The following is a 24,199-nucleotide window of genomic DNA, read 5'->3' on the forward strand; positions in this document are numbered from 1 at the left end:
TTCATGTCCATTTAAACATTTGACTATCAAGGCAAGTACAATTACCCTAGCTCACAGGTAAGAAAACTGGCACAAAGCAATGCTCAAATGTTTGTTTCCTTAGACTGCCTACCCACCATCACTTCACTTATAAAGCTTTTCCTCGCATATTATCTCCTAGACCCAAATGATTCTTCTTGGAGTCTCCACACAACTTCCCTCAAAGAGAATGCAGAATTCAAAGGAGGAAAAAGAACTGATACTACAAATGAATAAGAAAAAGGCAAGCACCACCAAAGAAAAAGAGGACAGAAACAGTTCTACACAAACAAGCTCAAATAACTGGAAAATATTTTTCTGACTAATACATACTGTGCTTGGGTATTGTCAAGGTCTGAAAATGAATACTGCCCCTTTGCTGCTGGAGGAAGTGAAAAAATCAACCCCAATTTGAGGCAATTTGGCAATATATTCCATAAACCATGAAAAGATGATGACACCTTTTAGACCCAAATCCCATGCCCTTAAATATATTCATAAGTAATAAGATGTCTCACAGGATATTCATCATAATATTTACATCAAAAATCTTAAATCTAAATTACATATACCAGATAGACATCCAGTTAAACAGCCATTTATCTTCTCAAATAAATTAAACTGAAAACAATTATATGTAACAATTATACATAACTGTGCATGTTTGAGAAATATACAGTCACAGCAGAAAAAAAACATTATAATGGAAATATCTAGCCTTATATGTTAACAGATGTCATCTAAAAACGGTGAAATTATGTGATTTTATTTTTCACTTATATAGTCTTATATAGTCAGGAGAACCAAGGTTCTTTGGCTCTTCCACTCACTAACAATATGACCTTGGGCAAATTACTTTATCCAAGCCTCAATTTCCTATACTATAAAATGAAAGTACTAGTTTGTCTTCAGAGACTATTTGAGATGATTAGATGAGATAATGCAAGTAATGCACTTGCACTGAGACAGGTGGTTAGCTCAGTTTCTTGAGCACTCAAACATCTTATGCTTTCAATCAGAAAGTTACCTTTCTACTAGAGAATAAAAATTCTTAAGATTAACAAATTACTGCATATCAAGAATTTAATGAAGGGGCTGGAGTTGTAGCTCAGTTGGTAGAGTGTTTGCTTTACATGTGTGAGGCACTGGATTTGATCCTCAGCTTCACATGAAAACAAATAAATAAAATAAAGGTATTGTGTCTGTCTAAAACTAAAAAAAAAAAAAAAAAATTACAAAAAAAAAAAGAACTTAACAAAGCTGTATTCTCATCAACACAAGGAATATGCACTTCAGTTAACAATGTTAAAGCATTCCCAAGAAATCAGATTGTGAATTAGAGATAGTGGACACATGAATACAAGGGCTTATGTGTTTACTGAACAATTAAAAAGATACACCAGACATCAATGAACCAAATTTTCTTTTGCAGTACTGGGAAGTGAACCTGGGGAACCTTATGCATACTAGGCAAATAAACTCTTGAGCTACATCACTTTTTATTTTGAGACAGGGTCTCAACAAAATTGTGAAGGTTGGCCTTGAACTTGCAATCCTCCTACCTTGGCCATACTGTTATTTTTAGACTTGAATATCTTAAACATTATTGTAAATTTCACTTAGCTTTATTTACAGTTCATTTATTATTGTGTATCTAGATGCACAATCCAAATGTGTACAACCTTCAAAGCAACTCATTTTTTTCTCACACAGAAATCACAACAAATTAAAAAAAAAAAAAAAAAAAACTACTATTTTTTGGGCAACTCATTTCCAGATCCTTTTAAATCAGGGTCTAGAGACCTTGCGTAATAATTCATGGATTTCTAAATACATTTTCCTTCTTCAAATCTTAAACTGATGAAGATGCCGTTAACCTCTGGTACTATTTGGATTTACAATTACGGGCATCTATTAGATTAAAAAAAAAGTTAACAAAATATAAAATATTTGCTAACAACTGCTTTGTCAATAAAGGAAAAAAAAGATGTATAAACTAGATTTGATTAATAAAGTCAGGAAAACCAGATGCGCAAGTAGACTGTGTATGACACAGAAATAATGCAAAGTTTAATATTTTTTTCTTTAGTAAATGCAGAATTTTTTCAATTGGCTCGAGAAATTCATTTTTCAGAAAATCAGACCAGGGCCTAGGGCTGAGGCTCAGCGGTAGCACACTTGCCTGCCATTTGTGAGGCAATGGTTTCGATTCTCAGGACCATATATAAATAAAATAAATAAAGGTCTATCAACAAATTAAAAAAATATATTTAAAAAAAGAGAATAAAAAGAAATTTTTATTTCTTTTCAGAGATTCCTACCTCATCTATCCTCCCGTTTAGTTTTTAACAGTTATTATTTTTTCAAAATCAGTACACAATTCAGCAGGTTTTGGTATAATCACAGAATTATGCAACTATCACCACCATTTAATTCCAGCACGGGGTTTCCATCACCCCTTGGAAAAAAATCTTCTATCTATGGGCAATTGTTCCTGCTACTCCTAATCCTTCCCCCTCCCTCTATAGCCCCCGCTGGCAAACACAAATCTACCTTTTATCCCAATAGATTCACTTATTCTGGACATTTCATATAAATGAAATCATACAATATGTGTTATGGCCTTACATGACTGGCTTCCTCACTTAGAACAGTATTTCCAAAGCTCAACTATGTTGTAACACATATTACTATTTTCTGTCTGAATAATACTGCATTGTATAAATACACTATTTTCTTTTCTGATGAAACAGTTGATAAAGCATTGGAATTGTTTCCACTTCTGGGCTATTACCAGCAAGGCTGTTTATTCATGTACTAGTATTTTCAATTTTTTAATATACACACCTAGGTGTACAATTGCTGGGTCACGTGATAATAAAACTATGTTTAACTTTTAAGGAACTGCTAAACTGTTAAAAATGGCGAGGCGCGATGGTGCGTGCCTATAATCCCAGAGGTTGGGGAAGCTGAGCCATAGAAGAATTTCGAGTTCAAAGCTACCATCAGCAATGGTGAGGTGCTAAGCAATCCAGTGAGACCCTGTCTCTAAATAAAATACAAAAATAGGGATGGGGATGTGGCTCGGTTACCCCCCCACCCCCGAGTTCAATCCCAGTACAAAAAAAAAAGGTGGTTATGGCTGGGGATATAGCTCAGGGTGCTTGCCTAGTATGTACAAGGTCCCAGTTCAATCTCCAGCACCAAAGGGGGGCGGGGGTCAAGATTTGTAGATTTTAATAAATATTCACCTGGAGAAATTTCCAGTTATACTCCAATAATATTAATAAATTCCAACTCATAACCATTTGAAAGCACTACCTTGACTTGAAATAATGATTCATTCATCTAACCCCAAGAAACAACTAAGTATTTGTACTACAGTCTCATTTCAATATCAAGTAGCACACTAACCTATAAAAGGATCTCATAGTAGCATGGACAGGTTAATGCCAAAAGCAAAAGTGTTGTGGAAAATGCTCATTTTCAATAAAATTCATTCTTTTAATATGCCTACAATGTTTTGTATTTTCTTAACATTCTCCAGAGCACTGAAAATTCAACATATACTTTATTTCAAAGTCACTTAGTGAATAACTGAAGTTTCATCTTAGCTCTACCTCCTCTTCAGGAAAACCAGAAACAGACAAAACCAAATAGTATTTCTAAAAACTGAACACAACAAAGAAACACAGAAGCATAAAAAGCACAGGGATCAATTTTACTAACTCATAACCTTAGGTTTAACAGTTGCCCAAGTTCTCTGAGCTTTAGTGTCCGACATAACATGGCAACAGCATTGCTTACTTCAAAAGGCTATTGTAAATACTATGTGCATCTATGAATATATAACAACAAATTCCATCATTATGTAAGGCTATTATGCACCACTAAAAAATGTGAAGGAAAAAACCCCAAAGGCTATAAGAAATACATCTTTAATCACTCTTTATCTATAATTTCATTTAAAAGAAATGCAACGTATGTGTCAAATTTTCCTATTATCCTGATGACTTTGCTGAGTAAAACATATATGAAACAATGCACTGGTTGTCCCTTTTAATATAAGAAATTTTACAGTCATGGAATGTGACTTATAAAACCCATGGGATTTTCTTATTTTAAACCAGAAACTACAAAATAAATGAAGTAAAATTTTAGTCAGAAATTTGGATTTTATCTAATCCTATCCTGGAATAGCCTATAAGATAAACTGGTGATAGTTTTCAAACAGTCTGAGATAACAGATTTGTGTCATTACCAATATCTACTCAAATATTCTCATATCTGGTTCTTTGATATTCTGCCTAGAAATCTTCCTGTCCTCCCCCAATCATTTAAAGGACGTACCTACCTGTTCCTCCTTAGAACCCAAACATAAAGTCATTGTATGACAATGGGGACATGTTCTGAGAAATGTGTCATTAGGTGATTTCATTACTGTGCAGGCAAGAGACAACCAGGAGTTGAAGGGAAAGGGAGAGATGGCTTAAGTTTCAGTTTTGTAAAATGAAAAAATTTTGGAGATTATATTTCATAATAGTATAAACAAAGTTAACACTGAGCTATACCTTTAAAGATGATTAGGATGATGAACTTTATATTTTTATAATAAAAAATAAAGACACCAGGGAGCAAAAACTATCATACTTAAAGAAGTGATTCTACTTCTAGAAAAAATAATTCCTCTTATGTCAAGGGGAGGAAAAAAAGAGTGGGAGCAGGCAATCTCTTTACTACTATCAATTCCTGTACTAAGTAAGCACTTTTGCATGCATGCTGCATCACTTCACTAGATAGCGAATTTGACAAGATTTATGGCCTACAATAGCCTGTTTCTCTTGAAACAGAGCTTTCCCACTCTTATTAGTCAATAAGAAATACAAGATTCCTCTGTGCTACCTTATAAATTCATCTACTCTAGGCAGCTTACCTGTAGTAAGCTAGAAAAAATAAAGGTAACAAAAAAAGAAGAGCAGATCTGCAGTGAACTTAAATGGCAGGTTCTAAAAAGTTAATATTGTTCAGCTCTAACGTTGTCCCAGATCTTCGAAAATTTTACCACCAATCCCTGTTATCTACTCTAGTATCTGTATCTGCTTGTCTTTTTTTTTTTCTTTTTTCTTTTTTTTTTTTTTTTTTTTGTGTGTGTGTGGTGCTGGGGATAGAAAACAGGGCCTTGGGCATACTAGACAAGTATTCTCCTATGGAGCTACATCCTCAGCCCTAGCTTCTTTTAATACAGGCCACTGACGAGTTTAGTTTTCTCTGAATGAAGTATAGAATGTGCAAATGGTCCAAAATCCAATATATCATTCTAACATTTTGACCAATGAAAGAGAGCAGTTTCTAATTTAGAAAAGAGAAATGGAGAGACACTAAATCTGTCAAGTCCAATTTCTTAGAGAAGATTCATCCCTCTAATATAATATTAGGAACAGTACTACAAGGTTTCTTAAGAAAGAATTCCCTCTTAGTCCCATAAAACCTATCATAACCATAAAAAGTATCCTTGATTCTTCAAAATTCAGAGTCTAATAGAAGAGTTTCAGTGAGCACATAAACACAACAACAGGTTAAAGCAAAGTTTCTCGAACAAGGTCATTGGTCATAAACAGTCTGAATTGTTCATGAGCTCTTTTAGACTTCAGAAGAGAAAAACACAGTTGATAATTGAACGTTCACAGAGAATTTAATCAACAGAAACTGGTTACAAGAATATAACCATTGGTAACTTGGCATATAGAATTCTTGAAAATGATTTGCCAAGGATTCCACATATGCCAAGAGTGAAGCTTTAAATGAAATTTTAAAAAGGGTAGAAAATAGCCACAAAAAAAGTAAAATTTTAAGCATCAGTTGATAGAACAATGTTAAAATGGGAAATTCAGCAATCATTTAAAAATAGAAGTTTGCTGTACTTTAATAGGATTTACAGAGGAAAAGTATATAAAGTCCTTTTATTAGTTTGATTATCAGAGCTGGGAAACAGTTACCATGCCAATTTTATGCCTTTCTTCCAAGACAACACATTAAATGGCTACATGCTGGGCTCAAAATACCACATAATGTCAAGGTCATCAATTTACTTACTTACAATAACCAGAAAGCCTAGAAATGGCATTAAATCAGGATCCAACAGCATTACCTAATGCTGTTACCTGAGCAGAGATACTGTGGGAAAAAATCCTAAAAATTTTAATGCTAAAGTGTTGGCAAATATGTTATTGGCATTTAATCTCTATAACGAGAGGTAAGTTTAAAAATAGGTACTTTAAAGTCCTGAAGGTATCCTTCCTCACCAAGATCAGACAAAAGAGCTTAGGGTAAATCTAATTTGATATCTAAAAAACAGTAAGGGGGCTGGGATGTGGCTCAAGTGGTAGCTAGCGCGCTCGCCTGGCATGCGTGCGGCCCGGGTTCGATTCTCAGCACCACGTACAAAGAAAGATGTTGTGTCCGCCGATAACTAAAAAATAAATATCAAAAAATTCTCTCTCTCTCTCTCTCTCCTCTCTCACTCTCTCTTTAAAAAATAAAAATAAAAAACAGTAAGGGAGAAAGCTGAAATAATCTCTTATTTCAGGCTCCACCTTTATAGAAGGAAAGCTTTGTAGATATTCACACATGAAAGTGGTAATACACTATCCTGCACTTATCTTGTGGCTCATGAGACTCCTTAAAAAGCAATCTATTTATTAACAGATCAAACTGAGAGTTATCAAATTTTGTTGATGGCAGGATCTCCCTTACACTCTTAAAATATGAGCACATGAAAGGACTTTTCAAATTTTAAAATGTTTATTCACTATAAAATAGTAATATTCTCTACACAATACAAAAATGTTAAGAAAAGTAACTATATATCACTGCCCAAATACCCCCCCAAACTAGAATGCTTTACATTGTTGCAAATCTCCAACATCTGGCTTAACATAAGAAGACTCTCCTAATTGCTTTTGTATTCAATATTTGACAAGGTGTTTTGTCAGTTATATGTAAAAAGAAAATCCAGCTTCACTCAGGTATGTAGTTGGGAAAGGAGGAATTTTTAATAGATTTTTCAGGTAGTTATGGATATCCCTTTTAATACTATACTCAGCTTGACAATGATTTCTTAAACGTCTGTGGAATCTCAAAGCATGACACAATGGTCTGTAACATTAAAATCCAACAATCTTTCTTGTATTTGTTAAAATGAATGATTTGATAACATCACATGCACTGGTCAACTGTAAAACACTGATTCGCTGAGTAATGCAGGTTTTCCAAATGTTTTTTTTTTTTTTTTTTTTTTAGAAAGAGTGAGAGAGGAGAGTGAGAGAGGGAGAGAGAGAGAATTTTTAACATTTATTTTTTAGTTTTTGGCGGACACAACATCTTTGTTTGTATGTGGTGTTGAGGATCGAACCCAGGCCGCACGCATACCAGGCGAGCGCGCTACCGCTTGAGCCACATCCCCAGCCCCCAAATGTTGACACATTTTATTACACAGTATCTAAAACTGTATTTATTAATATTACTACTGATTTAATCGGAAGTAAGTATTAGGAAGCCCTCAATATCCCCATGACAGATATATATTTTCCAAAACTGTTGCCTGAAAGTTCAAATTTTATAGTGACAATGAACATTGATCAGTAAAGCAACAGGTCATCTGTTCATTTGAGAAAATGAATGCCAAATCTCCAGGTCAGAATAACCAGATTTGAAAGCCCCCCAAAACACGGTTCCATGGAAAGAGCTGTTAGTTCATTTCAAAACTCAAAACAGCTGCATTGATACCCCTCCTCCAGACAATCACTCACTATACATTGCTCCGTCACTCAAGGTATGCTTTCCATTGTCACAACAGACATGCCTAAATTGAGAATTAACAGCTTTTACTGCTTCACTAAAGACATTCTTAAGTAAAAATCAATGTTTTTTAACTGCTAGTATATGGCAATAATGATGATCATGACTACTGGCACTGTCTGGAGCCACTACCTGATTAATCGGAACATGTCTATGAGTTTACCCACATGGCTTTTTCACCATTGCTCCAAATGTCAGCACAGTAAAAAAGGCAAATATCATCTTAGTATCATTATGAAAATAGTTTTGTCTTTGAAGATCTTTTGAATGAGTTTAAGGGTTGCTGGACTACACACAGAGAACTACTGGACTAAATGATATATATCTTGACAGTAGTTACAGACTCTGACCAAAAAAATTCATATGTATAACCACATACAACACAATTTTGCATAAAACTTCAGAAGGTCCTAAAGTCCTTATAACCCACTTATAGCACATCTCAGTTTACAAATGTCATTAGCAAGCCAGGCATGGAGGCATACTCCTATAATCCCAGCAGCTAGGGAGGCTGAGGCAGGAGAATCTCAAGTTCAAAGTCAGCTTCAGCCAACTTAGCAAGATCCTACCTCAAAATACAAAATAAAAAAGGCTAAGGCTATAGCTCAGTGTACAGCACTTGTCTAGCATGTGCAAGGGAATGCCCTGGTTCAATCCCCAACACTGGGGTGGGAGTGGGGTGGGGGGACCTAGTAGGGATTACAGCTAAACTCTATTAGGGGTTGGGCTTTGGCTCAGAGGTAGCATGCTTGCCTAGCATGCATGAAGCACTGGGTTCGGTATACTGATTTACCCTCAGTGCCCAAATCTATTTTATAAAATAAAATAAAAATATTGTTTCCACCTATAACTAAAAAATAGTTTAAAAAAAAACTAAACTCTATTATAAACCAGTCATATTCCAGCAACCTCACACACTTTCACGTGAATATATTTCAAGTGCTGAAATAAATTATATAAAAAAAATTAAGATTTGAGATAGATCCCAGCTTTACTACCTGCACAAGTTAATAAATTAACTTTCTCAATAATGTCTACTTAATTATGTGAATATCATTGAATGAATACTTAAAAAGCACCTGAAACACTGCCTGGTATATGAATAAGTACTCAAAAATGCTAGCTTCTGTGATTACTTAACACAGCCATGCCATGCTATCTCATCCTGATACTGACTATACAGCAGGGGATTTATAGAAAATCTAATCTGTGCTCAGGCTTTCACTTGTATTTCCTTAGTCTAAGAAAGCAACTTGTTTAATTTCCATCAACACATCAGATAAGGGAAAGGACATTACAACAGAGGATATTAGCTAAAACATATACCTCCAATCTCCAATTTTTCAATTAAAGAACATAAGAAACTTAAAATGTAGGTACCTTTCTTCCAACTCAACTTTAAATGAGGCACTTTCATGTGCAAATGAGAACCTCCTTTATTGATAAAATAAATTCTTTGATTTGAAGGATCTCATTGTCATTGCACTTATTCCAGTTTTCAGAGACTTGACTAATTCCAAAGTTTAATTTACTGTTAGGAGTATTGAATACTGAAAGCTTAATTTTAAGTCGTTTTCATAACTTGAGACAAAATATCAGTTAATATGCTTTCGATCACCATTCCTTTGAATTTTTTAAAAATATATATTTTTTAATTGTAGGTGAACACAATACCTTTATTTTTATGTGGTGCTGAGACTTGAACCCAGTGCCTCACATGTGACAGGCAAGTGCTCTACCACTGACCTACAACTCCAGCCCCTTAAGTTTTTATTAGTAAGGAAATGGGAGAAAACTTAGTATCTTAAAACAAGGAAACTGTTCAATACTACATAAATACTGTCACTGATATTATTTAATGGACAAATTTACACTTATTTAAAGCGACTACATTGAGTGTAGTAATACACAATAGTAATACAGCAGTAAAGCTGTATTAAAGGAAGAGTGTGATATCAAACAAAAGAGTGTTATTAAGACCTCTGCCACAGGTCACTGGGTTTTGGAATACAACTGATAACTTCACTACTTTAAAAAACACCGAGGTTTCTACCATTTTCTACTGACTTACCCTCAGTGCCCAAATCTAACATGCAAACTTCTCTAAAAAGCACAGAAGAGAAATAATCTCAAATTCTGTTTATGTTGTAACATTAAACATATGGAATGAATCTAAAAGCCATTAAATTTGTGATACCCTAATAATTATCTGTTTCTCAAAATTTTACATATGTCCTTATTTGGGGTTCATTCAGACTTTACCATTTAAAAAATATTTTCTAAGAACTAATCCACAAGTCTAAATCCTACCAAAAATATGCAGGAAGCAAAGAGGGGAAAAGATACATCTGCAACCAAGTTCCATAAAAATCAGACTTCATGTAATTAAAAATCATGCCCTAAAATAATTTCCCATAAAAGAAAGTTTGTGGGGGTTGCAGTTGTGGCTCAGTGGTAGACAGCTTGCCTAGTATGTATAAGGCACTGGGTTTGATTCTCAGCACCATAAATAAATAAATAAATAAATGTCCAAAAACAATTAATAAAAAATGTTTTTTTAAAAAAGGAAAGTTTTTAAGACTATAAAATATGAAAATGAGAGATTCTATGTTAACATTAAAATAACGTTTTGTACAAACATTACAATATACTAATACCACTTTCCAGATCACAACAGCCCTAAGGTTCTCCCCAGCACTTCTTAATCACAACTCCCTCCCACCCAATTAAAGGTAACCCCTACACCGACTTTACTGGGGACTTACTGGGGACTGAACTACATTACCAGCCCTTTTTTTTTCCCCACATTTATTTATTGGTACATTACAGTTGAAAACACTGATGGGATTTGTTACATATACACAATATACAATATAATTTGGACAATATCACAGTCTTTTTTTATTTTTGAGACATGGTCTCACTAAGTTGCTAAGGCTGGGCTGGAACCTGTAATTCCCCTGCTGAGGTGGAAGACAGGTTATGAGTATGTGCCACCACACCCAGTTACACTGGCTTTTATAGTAATTATTTCATGGCTTTACATTATATGTTTTTGTTTGGTTTTTACCAGATTTATACATGTCTCTAAACCTACAACATAGAGCTGAATATTTCTGAACTTTATTACTAATGCAGAAAATACATACAAACACACACATAATCTGTTTCCTTCACTTTGGCCATGAAAAATTTTAATAGCCTTTTAAAGACAATACCCCAATTTCTCTACACTCCAAGGACTCTCCCTTATTTGTTATAAACATTCAAGTAGTAATAATAAGTTGCCAAAACCTTTAAGGCTCTTATTATGTGGTGTGTACTATTCATGTTTTATGTGTATAAACTCATTTAATCACCAAAATAACACGGATAGGTTTTAATGTTATGCACTTAATAATCGGGGAAAATAAGCACAAAGAGATGAATTAACTTGCCTAAGATCATACTTCAAGTGATGGGGAGCATTCAAACTATGCTGCCTCGCACCCAAGTCTATGTTTTTACCATGATATGAAAGCTATTAATAAAGGAAAATTAAAATCTTACTGGAGCTGGGGTTGTGGCTCAGTAGAAGAATACTTACTTTACACACATGAAACACTGGGTTCAATCCTCAGCACCACATAAAAATAAATAAAAGGTACTGCATCCATCTACAACCAAAAAGCTTTTTAAAAATAACATTTGTTGGGCTGGGAATATAGCTCAGTTGGTAGAGCGCTTGCCTCCCATGCATAAGGCCTTGGGTTCAATCCCCAGAACCATGAAAAAAAAAAAAAAAATGCTATCATTAAAATTAAAATAAAAACTGGGGGCTGGAGATGTGGCTCAAGCGGTAGTGCGCTTGCCTGGCATGCGTGCAGCCCAGGTTCGATCCTCAGCACCACATACAAACAAAGATGTTGTGTCTGCCGATTACTAAAAAATAAAATATTAAAAAAAAAATAAAAATAAAAATAAAAACTGTATGATAAGAGAATATCAGAGAGAGAGATTTTAGTGTCTCATTCTCCTCCCAAACAGTTTAGCAGCTATACCAAAGATAATCTATTTTGGGTACATGCCTGTAAAGACATATATAAGACAAGAATTCCAACACAGTTGTTAAATGTCCTATAATGAACTATATGGGCCAATGTTAAGTTCTGTCTTAGCTCTGTAATTTACTTAATAAAAAATTCTGGGCCTTGAATAAGTAAAGATTTATTTTTAAATTAAGGCCTCTATTAAGTTCAACATCTCAACACAACCTCAATAGTAATAAAGTTACTACTGAGCTGGTCCTTTCTGAGACATGTTTGAGAACTAGAGTATAATCAACAGCAGTTTCTAATCCAGTCCTGTTATTTTATGTCTAAGCACACAGGAACCCAGAGGAGTACTTATCCAGAATGACATACACTAGTCTGTGGTAGTACTAGGGAAAAAGTCCAAGGTCTTCTGACTTTTTTGTTTTTATACAGATATATATATATATAAATATATATATCAGCAATCTAGTTACAAAGGCTGCCAAGTAAGTAAAGCCACCATTGCGAAAAATACTTCTCAATAACTGCGCCTTTCACCCATTTTCTTTCCTTTTCAGACAAAATCTGATAACGGTAGTATTGAGATTCCTTTATTCAACAAGTATTCTACACTTACTATGTGCCCAGCATTGTTCTAGGCACAGTAGTTTACGCAGGTTATTCTGCATAGAACATGAAAATAATTAGTCAAGCATTAAGTTTACAGTGCAAAGATTTGGGGTATGAAATACACCTATGTAACAAAATGCCCGAAAGAAAAATTTTAATTTCCAAAAGTGGTAATTAAATAAAAGGGTTGTGGGCATAATTTGAAGAATAACTAGGACTATGATAAGAGAAGAACTGTAGGATAATATCAGGCATAACAAGGTGAGAATGGCAAAAAACAAAGAACGGACATAAGAGTGTATAGAACTTGCTTGATGAACAGTAGCTAGTTAGTCCAACTGTTAGCCATGGTAGGAGGCATTCTGAAGAAATATTGCACATTCTAGGCTAAAATATTCAAATTTAGTTTTAATTCAGTGAATATAGTGATCCACTGAAGATTTGGGGGAAAAATTGACAAAACTGGGACTGCATTTAAGACTGACTTAGAACAAGGAAAGAGTCTGTGTTTTTACCACCATATGAAAGTTATCAATGAAGGAAAAATATAAAATCTAACACTGATGGGACTGAGGTTGTGGCTCAGAGGTAGAGTACTAGAAAATTAGTCCAGCTCTAGAGATAATATGAGACTGAACAAAGGTAAAAGCAGGTATGAAAAGCATTACAGAAGGAAAAATGGTGTGTCCTGCAATTGATTGCAGAAGAGGAGAAAGAAAATGTGGATGGAGCCTGATGGGAAAAAACCAAGACACAATGATACAGATACAGGTAATCTAAGCTATAGGCTGATCTAGATATAACCTATGTACCGTCTAAATCTAAGGGGAAAATACATTAAAAATCTTATTCTACTTCAGAAAAGCAAAACTCTCTAGTAATATAAACAAAAATGATTTGCAAACTTAGTATAAAAATACTCAAAATTAAAGCAGTGTAATTTGAAAATTGCATGCTCTTCATACATAATATACTTGCAAAGATACACATAAGCCATGTTTTTACTAAAATACACATAGCAAGCCTTGGCATTTTAAAAAGGCTAGGTATACACTATACATTGCAATAATATTTAACCTCAGAAAATTATTTAATGATCAGTAGCAAAATGCAGCTCCTAAGTGTTAGCAAACAAGAACTACAACTGATCCATTATGTAATCACAAACTATCAACTGGTTCAGTTAGGTAACTGATGTTCAGAGTTTGGAAAATCAATTTCTTCTGATTACATAAAATCCATATGGTTTTTCTGCCTAATAGTTAATAAACTGAGCTCAAGAGTAGAGTTTGTGTTCTAGATGCTCTAGATCCTTAGTGCTGAACACTTAAGAGACATTTGATAAACGGAATAAACAAAATTCATCCAAGGAATGTTTTCCAACTACATACCACTTTCATAACTTGGTGAGTATTACACAACAGCAAAGAACTAAAATCCAATAGTAAGTGCCTACTATTCAACAGGTAATGGGAATTACAAAATGACGAATACATTCCTCCTCCCTTGAATTTGGGATTTCTTTATCCTAACAAGTCAAAAACCATGGGCTTCAACAGAAAACCTTGACTCACACTATATGTGTGACCATCAGTGAGTCTCTTAACTTCTTTAAGCTTCTGGTTTCTCATGTGAAAGAATGGAGAGGATCCAACAGAAAAGAAAGATGGGAGAACAGCATTACGTATGCCAGTTGGCTTTCTACAGCATTTGCCACACTCTGATCAGTCACTTCATGAGGAATGATACTGACATAGCAAATACAAGCATTTGGCTGGCTCAACACAAAGCCACCACACCATCCTACTACCACCTGGAAAAACCCTCAAAACAAACACAACTCCACACTTGTAGGCTAGAACTAGGGTTTTGGTATAAGAACAATATAATCTAAAAAAAAGAGTATACAAATTTTCACTAGACCAATTTTTAAAAATCAAAAATATATGTTACAATTTCTCTGACTTTTGTTTGGAAAATTCCTACTATAATTCAAGACACCATTAAAACAGAAACTTAAAATAGTATTTCTGAACAAGGAAGTAATGTAACTACTATATTGGAAATAATGCCTCCACCACCTCAAACATTCATTGAAACAGTTTCAAAATTTTAGATCAATTTTTGAAATAAATTAATAAAATTTAGGGGGATTTATTCAACTGATCAGTTTTTAACTGTCCAAGAAAATAGTATATTTCCCAGAAGACAAGCCATATATTCCCACCATTTCCTCAACTACCTAAAAGAATCCTCACAAGAACAAATAATTCAAGCCAGCATTTCTTCACAGAACAGCCAATACCACACTCCCAAAGTACAAAAAATTCAAAAGAACCTAAAAATATTCCCATAAATAAAAAGTGCTATCAAGAATGTTTCTAAGTTTGATGGCATCTACTTCCACTTAATTATCCAAAGACAACAAACATGAAAATCCACCATCTTTTATTTGTTATGTGGAATTTATATGACAAAGAAATCTCTATCCTATTAACTTCAGAGCTTTCTTACAACACTTTTGTGTGTATGTGTGTGTGTGTGTGTATAAATAAATAATTTACTGTTTCCATTTCAAGTCAGGATAAAAGTAATTTTTTAAAGGCACAAATAAAAAAGTTAAGACTATCTTCCAAAAAGTTGACTTTTAAAACTTCTTTCATTTCTTGTGCAATAAACACAAAATATTCTTAAACTACAACAGGCTCAGGTTCAAATCTTTCAGTAATCAAGATTAAGATTCTATATTCAAATTTTAAATTATTAAACACTTTCTTACCTTCTGCTACATCATCATCAACTGCTCCTTTCACCTGAGAAAAACACCACTGAATATCATTCCCTCCTCCAGCTCCTGGAAAAAGAAAACATACCAATTAAATTGAGTTCAGTTCATGTTTACTCTCATAAACAGAGAGATAGTATCCATGGTTGGCATGATCCTAACAGCCTAGTACTGCCCACACTCACAACCACCACCAAGCACACCAATTTGGAAAACTCCCCAATAATTGGAAGTGCATTAAAAACAAGATTCCAAGTATGAAATATTTAAAGGCATACATTCTATCCTTATTGTACATATGTTCAAAACTTCTCTTCCACTTTCCCTTCTCCTTGAATACAGAGGAGTCTTGCATTCAAGCAAGACCTACCAGAAAAAAAGTAAATACCAAAGTTAGAGTTCTTCTTTAGTGTACAAAAAGCCTGCAGAAGCATTATTAAAGTTAAAAATACCATGAAACATAGAACGAAGAGAAAACTTTGGAAACATTACTGTCTTATTGTGCAGTAATGATTCATATGAACCCTATTGCCCAAAACCTGCACACCACAAACTTAACACCCATTTCTTTGCATTCATTACCAGCAAATCACTGGCTCCAAACAGAGGAAAGGAAACAGAAATGAATGCTGAAGAGACTGTCAAAGAAAACTTGTTCTGCTTTCCCTTCACTTCATCCCTCAGAATCCAAAGACCTGGCAAAGAATTCTTTTCGCTAATTTGTCATCATCTTGTGCAAAACAATTTTAATCTCATTTAGTTATTCAACAAGGTCAAAGAGTAACTTGTTTATAGCAAACTGTAAATCAATTCATCATGTTAACTTTTGTAAAGGTTCCATTATCTATCTAAATACTACAAAAAGCAGAAGAAGTTAGTTTAATATCAATTTCACTTTAAGCTTTAAAGAAAAAAATGGCGAAAATGACCTGGATCTATGAAGGATGAAAGTAAACTAAACCTATAATTGATTCAACTAGTTAAAGGAAGATATTGGCCAAAAATGTACAAAAATAATCCTCAAAGCGATTACCTCCTCTTCCTTCAACCTCATTCCTTGCTAAATATTTCCAACCCGTTTTTTTCTATACCGGTTTTTTTTTTTTTTTTTTTTGCGAGGTTTAACGAAATCTCTCCTTTAGGCTATTTATATCACTCAACTCCACAACTATTTTAACTAACTCTACGAAACCCTTTTGGGAAAAGGACATTTGCACAAAAGCTAACATGCAAAACGCAAAGTTTAAACTACGTCCTTCGTGCAACTCGCTGTATGTTAAAGGCCTTGCACCCTCTGGTCATAAAGGATAAGGGGAAAAAAAGGGTGGGGGGAATGGTTCGCAGCAAAAAAATTTCCCCCTCAAAATAGAGACGAACCCACCGTGGGAGGAAAATACGTACATGCCTCCATTGTATTTTAACTTGTAAAGCGGTCTTCCTTCTCAGTGTAGAATATATTTGTCTATAAACCCAAGGAGGCTTGCAGCAGGGGGGAAAATAGGAATTATACGAAGGAAGATCCGCAAAAGGAGCTGGGGGCAGGGTGGCAGAGGATACGCCGGGCTCCCGAGCCGTGGGGACAAATCTGCACGCCCCACCCACGCCTCACCCCACCGCCGCCGGCACACACCCCACCCCCACCCACGCCCATGCCAAGGTTCCAACCCTCGTTTTCAAAGCCGTTCCCACCTCCCGGCGACCAGTGCCTCCCCGCCCCCACCCCACCCCGCTTGACCAATTCCCCGAAATCTGAGGGGCGCCGGTGGCTGCACGAGAGGCGCGGCGGTCGCTAGGGGGTGATGGAGGGAGGAGGGAGGAAGCGGCGCCTTGTCAGCGGGCGAGGGCGATTTCTCCTTTACCTGCCATGTTGCACAGCAAATGGTGACCCTGCTGAGTTGCTCCGGGTCTCCGCTTCCTGAACTCACCCCCCTCACCTGGGGATGGGGGGGTAGAGAGGGCGGATGGCGGCGGATGGCACCTGTGGGGGGAGGGGGCGGGGGCCGGGGGAGAAGGAAGGAGGGGCAGGCAAACCAGCCAGCGGGATGGTGGGTTTCACTCTGGGGCTTCCCCGTTCGTGCTCCTTCTCCCGCAGCGGCGGAGGCAGCGGCAGGCGACTCCACTTTCAAAATGGCGCCGGCTGGCCTGGCCAGTGACGTCACCCGGAGGCGGAGCCGCAGGCTGGGCGGAGGGGGCGGGGAGCGGCCGCGCGGGCTCCAGGCCACGCCCCCTTCCTGCCGCGCTCTGGACCCGCCCCCTGCGTCCCCGCCTCCCCGCCTGCGCCGCGCCCTGGCCTGCGAAGCTGGTAGCTTTTTGCGGTTCCTGCCCTCAGCTCACTGCTGGAACTGGTCCGCTGCTGGTCCGCACCTCCGCACGCTGTCCCAAGACCTCGCGCAGTGCCGGAACCTGGAGCGGCCTCAGCTATCCAGTTAACGTGCTCGCCTGCGGGCTCCGTGGGACCCTGAGTCTTTTTAGAGAAGACCCGTATTGCTCCTTGAGAAAATGACGCTACCGGTGAGCCCCGAAGCCACTGCCGAAAGGGACTGTGGTGCAGACTCGCTGCCCGGCCAAGGTGAAAGTTCACAGAGCTTAAAGGACTTAGCTGGGCTGATTCCATCTGGGTGAATTAAATTACCTTTCATGGGCTCCGGGAATCAAAGCGAGAGTCTCTGGCAACTGCAAGCAATAAGAATGGCTCCTAAGAGAAAACTGGGTTTGTTAGGAGCAGTCTGGCTGAAGAAGTGGCCCAGGTCTGTCCAGCTAAAAGTGGTAAAATCAGCAGTTAAGACCTGGGCCCTGAAGCGAGGCTGCTAATTGCTGACTTCAAGGTCTGTAACATAACAGTCCCAGTGGTTGAAATGACTTAATCTGAGTACACGATAAGTGCCAACATTACTAGATTTGGAGTCAAAGAATCTGCAATAGAATTAAGAGTAAAATGGGGTAAAAATACCAGACATTGGCCAACATGGGATGTGCACTTGGTTGAAAGTTGCTCTAATGGTGCAGCTACAGTAAACTTTACATATCTCATTTAATCTCCACAATACCATGAAACAGAAAACCACGTTTTACACACTTGCAAAACATTTTCAGAAACATTCAGAATTAGACCTTGAAGCTGAATGGAGTGATAAAGGCATTCAGAGACCAAGAAGATGAAGTTTTAAGATATTTACACCTCTCCATTATCCGCACTTGCCACCTTATTCTCCATCCCCAGAATTTTTCAACTGTAAAACAATTTTCGCAATCCCTCCACAAGAAATAGCTGTACTTTTTTGTCCCATGAACATTTTATTGGTTTTTCCCCCAGCCTTTCTTGCCACCCTTTCCATTTCCTTTGCTGGTTTCTCCTGTTGGGCCACCCTTTAAATGTTAGGGTGATCTGTTTCCATGGCCCCTGCCCTGGGCACCCTTCTCTACCTACTCATTTTCCTGGTCAACTTCATTTGGTCTTACATATGCAAATACCATATAATATCAGTTATATACCAGTCATTGCCAATTTTAGATCTCCAGAGTTCCCCTCACCCTGGAACTGCAGTCTTACACTTCTGCTTGCCCATATAACATTTCTGCAGGTGTCCAATAAGCATTTCAAACATGTCAGAACACACATGTTACTTTCATACCCACTCCATACCATGGATGCTGTCCCTCTCCCTGAAACACTGTTCACCTGCCACCCTTGTCCCAACACACCCATCATTCTTTCCTTCCTGGGCCAATAAAACTGATTCTTTAAACAACAACCCCAGCAGCAGCAGCAAACAGTTTGAAGGAGAGGTACAAAAGATTAAGGACAGATTTTAAAATTAAAAGTTAAAAAGTAAAAACCCAATTTGGACATAACTTCCTCCAGGAAGATTTCTCTGACATTTTTTCTTATTCCCTACTCACCTTAAGCTGGGTTGGATGCCCTTACTTAAAAGACTTATAAAATCTAATGCACTTCTCCCTTTCTGGACCTGTTAAAATGATCTAAAAATATGTAGGTTGTTACTCTGAATTGGTTGAGGGTAGGAAAAATGTCATTCATCTCCATTCTCTAGCTACATAATTCGTTGTATTAATGAATGGATAAATAAATCTCTCTGGCTTGGGAAGAAAATGACTGAAATGTAGGCTCCTTAAAGCTTGCCATATCATAACCGTTTTTACTGACCCTTCTTAACTCTGGAAAAAAGAGGCATTTTACAAATGATCTTGATTATCTCATCTGCATTTATTAGGCAGCAGTTGGTTAAATATGTAAGTTGCTTATACATAGGTTTGTTCCAGTTACTTCCTTTTTTTTTTTTTTTTTTTTTTTTGAGAGAGAATTATTTATTTATTTTAGTTTTCAGTAGACACAACATCTTTGTTTGTATGTGGTGCTGAGGATCGAACTCCGGGCCTCAGGCATGCCAGGCGAGCACGCTACCGCTTGAGCCACATCTCCAGCCTCTGTTCCAGTTACTTCTAACTGGGTACTTCTAATTGGGTTTTTGTCCCTTGAACATTTTTTTTTTTTTTTTGGTGCTGGGATTGAACCCAGGGCCTTGTGCATGCAAAGCAAGCACTCTACCAAATGAGCTATGTCCCCAGCCCCCTTAAACAAATTTTTTTAACAGGATTCCATAGGACATGCATTCATCCATATGCTATAATGCAAGCTTTGTTTCATGTGAGGCTCTAGCTATAACCCAAACACAGGACCACATGGAAGATACACAAAATAATGGTTTCCTGCAGAACTGGGCTCCATTTAGGCACATCAAGGGGAAAGTCCCTGTGGATTTTCCTGGTGAGATCCAGGAGCACTTGTAAGTCTCGCTGATATTCTGCTTGGGTTCTGATTTAAGAGGCACTAAAGGAATCTACAATATCAGCAGCAGGACAGAATTAACAGGTCTTACCATGGGTTATTGCAAGATGGACTTTCAAAGTATATTACACACCCAGAGGAGAATCCCTGAAGAGTTATTCTTTGCCATGATAAAGCATATTTGGAGTTGATAGGGACACAAACCCTCTTCCAAACTCAATGAGAAATGGCACCATTTAGCAGCCTCTGTCCTCCAGGCAGTTAGACAAAGGGTTATCCAGGAATGACCATGAACTCCAGGGTAAGAGGACACACCCCTGTTAGAAATAGATGTGGTTTAGAATTGTGGCAAACGCACCGCAGCCATGCCTTGTAACCTGAAGCAGTTGCAAGGGCTCCTCAGGGAAATGATAAGCAGTTGTCAGCTTTTTACATAATAGCTACGAATTTTATTTAGAAGACAATTTCCCAAAACTTTGCATTTCTAGACTCTACTGATAACTCACACTGTGATGTTCAAGGCATAGAACCCAGTATAAAATCACCGATAGCCTACACGTGTTTAACAAAAAAAAAAAAAAATGATAATGAATCTATGAGATGGATAATTATGTAGTCAAAATTTGTAAAAACAGAGGAAGTTATTTGTGCCTCAGAAGCAGGGTACAAAGTGCAGATACAATATGGTCACAAGTATGTACAATAAACACCAAGAATTTGTAAAGTTAAGAAGGACAGGAAGGAAATACACCAAGGTGTTCATGACAATGTCTCTGGGCAGTAACACAATGGGTAATTCTTTTCTTCTTTTGTCATTTGAGTTTCTTCAAGTATTGTGTGGTTAACATATATTAAAGGGAAAGAATTAATGTTGAAAGTCCATTCTAATGTTGGTTTAGAGCCTGATGATAATATTTATGTTATAGGTTTTCCACCTTAAAGTTAATGTTGCAGGGCTGGGGATGTGGCTCAAGTGGTAGCGCACTCGCCTGGCATGCATGCAGCCCGGGTTCGATCCTCAGCACCACGTACAAACAAAGATGTTGTGTCCGCCAAGTACTAAAAAATAAATATTAAAAAAAAAATTCTCTCTCTCTCTCCCTCTCTCGCTCACTCTTTCTTTAAAAAAAAAAAAAAAAGTTAACGTTGCAGTCTAGCATAACTGTGTGCACGGATGGTTTTAATAAAATGCAGAAGCATTTTGTTTTTGTTGTTTAAGAAGATACATATTTAATGATGGGGGAAAGATTAGTAAATTCATGCAGTTAACTTCTCTTTATAAATTGCAACCAAAGATGTTTTTATACTCTTCAGGTGCATTTTCCAAGTATATAACTGGAATCTCTCTGGCATAAAAATGCAAATTTGATAAGATTAAACAATTATCCCTGAAATGTATTTTCAGTATTGTTTTATTGAGTGGTCATAAATGTCCTGTCATGTGAACTACTATCCAAACAGTCAATTTGTTTCCCAGTATGAGTCTCCTTCCATACTGAAGATTTTTTAGGTGGCATTTGAATTCAGCTATAACACAGGTATGTGTTTTTTGCCTATATAAAAGAAACAGATAGGATTAAGACAGGGAGAAATTTGGGGCGTTCATTAACCAATTCTTACAATGGATATTTGGATTCCTTGTATAACATGCCCTTCAGTGCTCATTCATCCATGACTTAGAAATTTCAAAGTAGGGGCTGGGGATGTGGCTCAAGCTGTAACGTGCTCTCCTGGCATGTGTGGGGCGCTAGGTTCAATCCTCAGCACCACATAAAAATGAAATAAAGATGTTGTGTCCACTGAAAACTGAAAAATAAACTTTAAAGAAAAGAAACTTCAAAGTAACTGAGAATTAAAATCTATTCTGCTTTTAGACAGCTATCATCACTAAGTAATAATTCCTAACTTTATACATTATACAAAAACGTGCTTCATTGCAACTTGATGCTGCAGACCCCAGCTTTCCCATTTGTGACCTCTTCGATGTGGATGTTAAAGTAATTTAGCTATTAGAATATAACTTTGTCTCCCAGATTTTCTCTTCTCCACAATAATCCACCCAATTTCTTCAGGTTTCTTCCTGGCCAAGCTTTGATTCTCAGCATTGCCTTGGACATATCCTTCTGCACATAGTCTAGTTAGCTGCAGTGAGCCCAGAACTAAATATAATGATTCAGGCTTGATCATACACCTGAATAAAACTGCTACCAGCCACCTTCTGCAAACATGATCCCTTTAACAGAGCCAGCAGTATGTTGGATTTGATTATCAAACAGACAATCTCATACATCCTCATTCTGTGATCTGTCTTTCCATGTACAGCTGTTAATTCATATCTCACCAATCTTTTCTCGGAAGGCTTATGTTTTGGATTGATACATAGTCTCTGGAAATATGGTGAATATTTGAATAAACAAATATAAGGTTTTATCTTATTCTCTATCAATTATTTTCTTGATTAGTGAGATTTTATTGGGTATTATTTGATGAATAGGTACTATAATTTGTACAGAGTATCTAAAAAGCCACATAGTTATAAATTCTTTCTGGACAATTATTCCAAAGGCTTTAGCTTGAAATTTGGTAGAAAAATGTTTAAAAGCATTTCAAATTTTACCTTACAAAACTGGTAAGTTTTGGGGGCTATAGCTCAGTTGGTAGAGTGCTTGCCTTGCACGCACAAGGCCATGGATTCAATCCCCAGCACCACAAAACAAATAATCCAGCAAACTGAAAACTGGCAAGTTCTTAAATCTAAAGTCCTCTGTATTGCGATTTAATGTCAGTCACACTACATGTTCAAAAAGTTTACAATCTTTCACAGCACATTGACAAATCATTTCTGATGGGGAGAATTTTTTTTAAGGAGTTTCTTAGACTTTAGAACTCCAAAGATTCTGACTTACTAGGTCTTTTTTTTTTTTTTTTTTTTTTGTGTGTGTGTGTGTGTGTGTGTGTTGCTAGGGATTGAACCAGGGCCTTGTACATGTGAGGCACTCTACCAACTGAGCTATAACCCTAGCCCCTTATCAGGTCTTTCGAGAAGCTTCCAAACCTGGACTTGGAGGCTGAGACAGGAGGATTGACAGTTCAGGACTGGCCTGGGCAACATAGCAAGATCTTTTTTGTTTGTTTTTATAACTTTATTTATTTATTATGTGGTGCTGAGGATCAAACCCAGTGCCTCAAACATGCTAGGCAAGCACTCTACCACTGAGCCACAATCCTAGCCCAACAAAGCAAGATCTTGTCTCAAAACAAAAATCAAAAAGGGCTGGGTGTATAGTTCAGGGAATAGCATTTGCCTAGCATGCTGAAGGCTCTGGGTTCAATCCCTAGTACATCAAAAACATTAAAAAAAAAAAATTTGAAAGGGTACTTCCAGGTGAATCTGACATGCAGCCACATTTGAGAATTACTGATTTAGCATATCTGCTGTGGCATCTACGGACTTGATCAACACACTACAAAGTGTCTGACTGAAGTCATTAATAATAAATGTTGAAGGGCAGGATACTTAGAGCACTGCTGAGAGCAGTGTTTCCCAATGCATTTCCATGAGATATTAAGTGTTCTGTGAGGGGAGGGGCACATTCTACAGTTGTTTTAGTCAGCTTTTTTCGCTGCTGTGACTGAAAGATCTGGCCGGAACAATTTTAGAAGGAAAAGTTTATTTGAGGGCTCACAGTTTCACAGGTCTCCATCCATAGACAGCCGGCTCCATCCCTCAGAGCTCTAAGTGAGGCAAGGCATCAAGGCAGGCGAGAGTGGCAGAGGGAAGATGCTCACCTGCTGATCAGAAAACAGAAAGAGACTCCACTCACCAGATTCGAATATCCACCCAGGGCCACGCCCCAGTGCCCACCTCCTCCAGCCACACCCTACTCCTTCAGTTACCAGTCAGTTAATCCCTAGGAGAGACTCTCACAATCCAATCATTTCTCCTCTGAACCTTCTTGCTTTGTCTCACATGTGAGCGTTTGGGGGACACCTCACATCCAAAACAACGTGACAACAGTCAAGTTGGAGAGCTCTGGGTAGAACAGATTCTCTGTATGGCTCTTAACATGCACCGACCACCTGCAGCAG

The 24,199-nt window shown here is 37.1% G+C and overlaps 1 protein-coding gene across 9 annotated transcripts in view; it reads right to left on the reverse strand.

Moving 5' to 3' along the window:
• Positions 1 to 17,407, reverse strand: part of Ppp2r2a (protein phosphatase 2 regulatory subunit Balpha) — a 69,049-nt gene extending 51,642 nt beyond the window's left edge. For 3 of the 9 annotated variants that reach the window (XM_076853568.1, XM_076853563.1, XM_076853564.1), the window contains exons 1-2: positions 16,705 to 16,883; positions 15,298 to 15,372 (exon numbers count right to left, since the gene is read on the reverse strand). Coding sequence is in view for 4 of the 9 variants with exons in the window: in XM_076853559.1 (XP_076709674.1) it covers positions 15,298 to 15,372; positions 15,674 to 15,758 (160 nt within the window). In the remaining 5 variants the exon portion in view is untranslated. Of the gene's footprint in view, positions 1 to 15,297; positions 15,373 to 15,673; positions 15,814 to 15,885; positions 15,967 to 16,336; positions 16,548 to 16,684; positions 16,884 to 17,162 lie in introns of those variants that run through there. The other 6 variants (XM_076853562.1, XM_076853561.1, XM_076853565.1 and 3 more) reach the window with 6 other exon arrangements.
• Between the last annotated feature and the right edge of the window lie 6,792 nt (positions 17,408 to 24,199).

Source organism: Callospermophilus lateralis, chromosome 4 (assembly GCF_048772815.1).
Source record: "Callospermophilus lateralis isolate mCalLat2 chromosome 4, mCalLat2.hap1, whole genome shotgun sequence".
NCBI classification, from domain to species: Eukaryota; Metazoa; Chordata; class Mammalia; order Rodentia; family Sciuridae; genus Callospermophilus; species Callospermophilus lateralis.